This window comes from Schistocerca serialis, chromosome 8, assembly GCF_023864345.2.
Source record: "Schistocerca serialis cubense isolate TAMUIC-IGC-003099 chromosome 8, iqSchSeri2.2, whole genome shotgun sequence".
In the NCBI taxonomy this organism is placed as follows: Eukaryota; Metazoa; Arthropoda; class Insecta; order Orthoptera; family Acrididae; genus Schistocerca; species Schistocerca serialis.
The window spans coordinates 56,809,279-56,815,902 of record NC_064645.1 but is presented as its reverse complement, the minus strand read 5'-3'; the positions used below and the strand labels follow the sequence as shown (position 1 = coordinate 56,815,902).

The following is a 6,624-nucleotide window of genomic DNA, read 5'->3' as shown; positions in this document are numbered from 1 at the left end:
ATCTGAATCCTGTGACCAGACGGTTCCCAGTGGTCCCTGGTGACGCAGCAGGTGCATCGTCCCCGGATCGCGTCTTGTCGCTTACTGCTGCTCCCAGAGTCTATCCTGACGTGAATCTGTTCTTCGCGAACGTCCAGAAGAAGTGCTATAGGTGAGGGAATGTTCCTCAGACCACTGCTGAAAGAAACGTTGCATTGTGCCTAATACACTACAGGCCATTAAAATTGCTACACGAAGAAGAAATGCAGATGATAAACGGGTATTCATTGGACAAATGTATTATACTAGAACTGACATGTGATTACATTTTCACGCAATTTGGGTGCAAAGACCCTGAGAAATCAGTACCCAGAACAACCACCTCTGGCCGTAATAACGGCCTTGATACGCCTGGGCATTGAGTCAAACAGAGCTTGGATAGCTCGTGCAGGTACAGCTGCCCATGCAGCTTCAACGCGATACCACAGTTCATGAAGAGTTGTGACTGGCGTATTGTGACGAGCCAGTTGCTCGGCCGCCATTGACCAGACGTTTTCAATTGGTGAACGAGCTGGAGAATGTTCTGGCCAGGGCAGCAGTCGAACATTTTCTGTATACAGAAAGGCCCGTACAGGACATGCAACATGTGGTCATGCATTATCCTGCTGAAATGTGGGGTTTCTCAGGGATCGAATGAAGAGTAGAGCCACGGGTCGTAACACATCTGAAATGTAACGAACACTGCTAAAAATTCCGTCAATGCGAACAAGAGGTGACCGAGACGTGTAACCAATGGCACCCCATACCATCACGCCAGGTGATACGCCAGTATGGCGATGACGAATACACGCTTCCAATGTGCGTTCACCGCGATGTCGCCAAACACGGATGCGACCGTCATGATGCTGTAAACAGAACCTGGATTCATCCGAAAAAATGACGTTTTGCCATTCGTGCACCCAGGTTCGTCGTTGAGTACACCATCGCAGGCGCTCCTGTCTGTGCTGTAGCGTCAGGGGTAGCCACAGCCATGGTCTCCGAGCTGATAGTCCGAGCTGCTGCAAACGTCGTCGAACTGTTCGTGCAGATGGTTGTCGTCTTGCAAACGTCCCCATCTGTTGATTCAGGGATCGAGACGTGGCTGCACGAATACACCCATGCGGATAAGATGCCTGTCATCTCGGCTGCTAGTGATACGAGGGCGTTGGGACCCAGCACGGCGTTCCGTATTACCCTCCTGAATCCACCGGTTCCATGTTCTGCTAACAGTCATTGGATCTCGACCAATGCGAGCAGCAATGTCGCGATACGATAAACCGCAATCGCGATAGGCTACAATCCGACCTTTATCAAAGTCGGAAACGTGATGGTACGCATGTATCCTCCTTACACGAGGCATCGCAACAACGTTTCACCAGGCAACGCCGGTCAACTGCTGTCTGTGTATGAGAAATCGGTTGGAAACTTTCCTCTTGTCAGCACGTTGTAGGTGTCGCCACCGGCGCCAACCTTGTGTGAATGCTCTGAAATGGTAATCATTTGCATATCACAGCATCTAAATTTCGCGTCGGTAGCACGTCATCTTCGTGGTGTAGCAATTTTAATGGCCAGCTGTGTATGTGCAGCAACCCTTCGATACGCTCGCCCTGCTTGCTGCGGAGTCAAAATGCGGTCCCCGTGAAATGACGGAAGCTGTTCGACAGGAGAACTGGCTCGTCGGTGCAGCATAGTTGAACGCTAGAACGAACGTAGCAAACAGTGTTCACCTCTAAACCAACACAGTTACTGTCTGGAGAGTCAAGACAGAGGGCGCGCAGACAAGCCTCCTGAGATCCATCTCATCGCTGAGTCGCTAACACTAAAACCTCGTAGCATGCACTGCTGTCACTGAATAGAGTCTTTGTAGGTGTTGCACTTTTTTTCCAACAGTGTATGTAGTAGATCGCTAATTGCATGGTAATCTGTGAGTAAGTCCATCTCGAGAATGCATATCAGACACAATGTAGCTTGCTGTAAACGACTTCCTTGCTACCAGACTGACTTTTTTCTCTCCCTGTGCAGGGGGACGGCGAAAGCAGCCGCCCCGCGAGCCGCGGCGCCGAGCTGTCGTCGCCCCCCGGGCCGCCGCCCAAGGCGCAGGTGGCGGGGGCGTTGGCGGCGGCGGCGGGCCACGGACTGGCGCTGGCGCAGCCCCAGGACCCCATGACCGACTCAGACTTCTTCACCGAGAGCGACGCCGACGGCCACGAGGAGGCCAGGGCGCCGCCCCCGGCCGCCGCCCCCGCCGCCCACGAGGAGCCGCCCTCGTCCTCCTCCAGCTCCGCCGCCACCGGCTGCGGAGACCGCCGCGCACAGGCAAGCCTTCCAGCTTCGTACCGCCTATCGAATATAGCAGCAAACATAAGGGAATCCACATCACCGAACATAGGACGTTCGTTGTCAAATTTTGCAGATAAAAACAAAACAAAAACGCTACAAAAAGATGACAAACGAAAACTGTAATGTGTACGACCTTTTTTCAAATATCGAGTAACATGTCTTTAAATTTGCAAAAAATAACATAACAGAAGAGCGTTCCACACGCAACGGGAGAAAAGCTCGCAAACCGTAGTAGACATCAACAGTCACAGTACCTCTAGGAAAAAGCTCTGACTTCTGCCGCTAGGGGAAAATATTTTAGTGATAATATGGAATAAAAAGTTTGAAGCCGCGGCAGATAGTCAAAACTTCACGAGCTTATAACCAAGCATTCGTTGGCTATTGCGAAGTGGTAGGACTGCCAGTGGGCTGCTGGTACGCCTTTGTATACACTAGCTGCTGGCTGTGACGTCACTGGTGCTCACGCGACGCCCGCGAGAAAGACAGGCAGCGGCGCGTACGCGATGAAGGAACGCCTGAATTCACTCGCTCGCTCAGCCCAGCAGACAAACTACGTTTCTATACCTGTTAACTCGCAACTGGGCGTGTACCTACTGACGAGAATTGCATCTTCCACTGGAATCTATTACGAACTCTTCCTGATTAACAATTCTAAAACAAAATTTAAAATCAACACTCTATATAAATAGTATAACGGCCATTTAATCTCTTCTGCTTAACAGTCCTCATTTCACTGGGGCTTCATGCAACTTATCATTTTGGCATGATTTTACTTCTATTGTACTCCAGCACAGCCGTAACAAATTATAAGTAGGCCTTTGGATTAATAGCAGTAAGACTCCATAATAGCGGATTCCAATTGAAGTTTGTTTTCGTTTGTACGTACACGCCTAGTTGCGAGCTAAGAGGTGTAGAAACGTAGGTTGACTTGAGTTGAGCGAGCTAGCTAGCTAGCTATCTAGCTAGTTCAGGCCTTCCTTCGTGACGTACGCGCCGCGACCTGTCCTTCTCGTAGGTCTCCTGTACCCGCTTCGAGCTCACTACTGCTCGATCCCTCGCCGCGGTGAGCTGCAGGCCGCTGTGTGTGTTAACGGTGTTATCGGTATTTATGTTTTGATGGCTTCCTTAATTACGCAGTCCCAGCATTCGCTAGTCCGAGCCGCGACATAAGTTTCACCAAATTTGCTCGGGTTATTGTCGTCTCAAGCACGCTCAGCTAACGCACGATAGCGTACGAGGTAAAACCTCTCGTGCACCTCCCTGCGTTGTTCTGCAGTGCGTACTATTTGCCCGACGTGAGACTGGCCACACTCACAAGGTATCTTGAAGAAGCCAGTTGCCAAGAGGCCTTCTGCATCTTTAACTGGTATCAGAAATTACTGGATTTTTGTCGGGGTCTTGAAAATCGATTTGATCTTTTGTTTTCTCAGCAGCCGGTTTATCTTACCCGATACGGAGCCACTGAAAAGCGCAAGCAAGTTTTTCCTGGTCCTCGTCGATGATGTTACTGTCATTCTTTCTTGACGTAACTTCATTTAATTGGTCAACGTTGTAGTCTTTCTTCCCGAAGATCTTGCGCAAGTGGCTCAGCTCACGGTGCACGTTATCGGCTTCTGATATCGTTCCTGCACTATGCACCAATGTTTGTAACACAGTGACTTTGTGCTGGGCGGTGATGCCTGATGCCTGACAGCGTGGAAATACAGGCCGCTGTGGATAGGTTTTATGTAAATGTTGAGGCCAAGGCACGCATTTCGTTTGCTGCGGACTAGGAAGTAGGGGAACGGCAATGCATTGCCTTTTTTTGCCTCCATTGTGACAAAACATTAGTCACTCTTTACAAACAGGAAAGTTGTCGCTTAGGAACGCAGTAGGTGGGGCACAATTAGCACATGGCATCACTAACTCAAGTGCTTGCTGTGAGGTAGTATTTACGTGCCAGTGGGTAGTATGCAGTCGGCGCAGTAAGAGTCGACGTGACAGAACGGAAAAACGAGCTGTCATGTTTGGACGTAGCTGTGGCCATACTTTAAGTAGAGTTGCCCGATTTGTCGATGTATCAAATGGGACTATCCATTGTATCTACAATGAATGGTGCACCATTCAGTGACGCCACCAGGGATGGGTGTCACACCTAGTCAAGCAAAATCGCACTGAAACCCGAAGGGACTCGGCGCTGCAGTGAATACAGGTTCATCTCCACCATTTTCTAACAGAACGTTCCACGGAATGGCCGTCTGGAGTCTGCTACCTCGCAAAGGGGCCTTGCTCACAGTTGCACATAAAGCTGCACTTCTTCAGAGGGTCCAGCCGCGCACAAGCTGGTCAGTAGCCGATTGGAGGTGCGACGTATGCTCCGACTGTTGTTCGTATTTCATATCATCCGAAGCGCCGAATCACCAACGGTCCAATGTAGAGCTTAACTCACAGTGTGCGGAGGGTGCAGCTCAATCGGCAGGTGCTACTGTGACGTTCTGGGGTTTTTTTCGTACCATGATTTAGGGCTCACTCATTCAGGTTACTGCAAACGTGAATCAGGAAGTTCAACATTCTCAGTCACCATGTGCTCTCCTTTCGTCTAGACCTTAGGGAAGAGTACGCTGTGTACACTCTCGTTTCCCAACATCAGTCATGTTCACCTGGCTTCGTCCATAGTTTCCTGGTTTCACAGAAATTCGGAGACGCCATCGTACTTAGATTGGCCCGCTAAATCAACCCATCTTAACCCCACTCAGAACATGTAGCGGTCTGCTCATCAGCCAGTCGCTTCAGCTGGATTTGGCCTACGTATCCAGTGTTCTCCTCGCCTTGTTATCAAGGCCAAGGGCGGTCTTACACTGTACTGCTGTGACGTCTTCCACAGGTGACTAATTTTTTCTCATGTTTCACACAAAGTTAAGACATATCAGTTTCATCGAATTACAGGAAGCGAAGTAAATTCCTATTAAAATTTTCGAACCAAAACCACGCAATTACAAATGCTTGCAATTAATGAAAGCGTGTCGAAGTATCACAGAAGTCAGACTACCTGTAACGTACACGAAATTGTTAAAATATTTTTGTAACTATGGACCCCTACATACTTGCTATTCTTAAATGGGACTGTAATAGTAATCGAGATTAATGATTTAATTTATATCAAAATTTAGGTCGTTATATTTATTTTCAAGTGGAACAGACGCAAAACTGTCTGTTTTACCTCTACATCATGTGCAGACTGACTTTCATCTATTCGCCACACGCCCAGCTTCGAAACATCACTGGCGATGTAGTATCAGGCACGTAAAGTGTCAAACCCACAATAGTGGACTCTGGAATACTGAACCGTACAGAAAACAAGCACATCCGACCCGTCACACTATTTCCCCAGTCAGCTCCGCTGCCCTGTGTCGACAACACGTACTGGTGCACGCTTTAAAATCGGTCCGTGCACGACTGCGCGCGTTACCAATGTGTTCCAAAAGCCGCGAGCGAAAATGCGGTTTTTAAAGGGGGATCATTTCTGTTGATCGCAGAGATAAAGACTGAAGTGCCTTGAACAACCCTTGGCCTAGCGATCATTTGTGTACCTGTCGAAATAATGGTGTGGCTGTCCTACAAAACAGGGTCAAAATTTAATGACAGCACACACTTCCTCCAGCCTTCGCATATTGAGCAATTATGTTGGTTCCTTTGCATTAGGTGTTGTCTAGGGTGGACCTTAGGAGGATTATGAAACCATAATTTGTTCATAGGCTGTTCCCAAGAAAACTCCGAAAAACCATGATTTTCGGGTACGAAAAGTACCAGTTGTGGTGATGACCACTTACTTCCATTATTTCTATTCATGGCAGGTCGTAGACATTTTTACCATATGTTTATCAGATGATGATCTCAGGAAACTTTAAATTTTTTTTAGATACTGCTACGCGTTACCGAGAACCAGAATGTCGTTTCAACTGACGTAGTGAACATACGGCAAAGGTCCTAGGGTCATCGCGAGGGTTCTCAGATCACCATACTATGTTTTCAGTCAGAATTTTTCAACAACAGAACTTTAATGCGTTGTATCTGGCTAATGGGCACTTCACGCCTATACAAATATGCCCCAAGTGGTACTGCGGTGACAAAAATCAGCTAAAAAGGGTCTTAACATGCCTCAAAAGAAATTAAAATGACTGCCAAAAATTGTGTAAAACTGGGAAGACTGCAAATTCAGTCAAGTACAGTATTTCCAACGACATTTTTACTGTCATGATACAAATCACAAGCCGGCAAATTATCCAG

At 48.1% G+C, this 6,624-nt stretch overlaps 1 protein-coding gene across 1 annotated transcript in view; it reads left to right on the top strand.

Annotated features, from left to right (window-relative positions):
• Positions 1–2,181: 2,181 nt before the first annotated feature.
• Positions 2,182–6,624, top strand: part of LOC126416816 (microtubule-associated tumor suppressor candidate 2 homolog) — a 574,074-nt gene continuing 569,631 nt past the window's right edge. The window contains exon 1 of the mRNA XM_050084699.1: positions 2,182–2,334. Within this exon, the coding sequence (XP_049940656.1) occupies positions 2,182–2,334 (153 nt within the window). The remainder of the gene's footprint in view (positions 2,335–6,624) is intronic.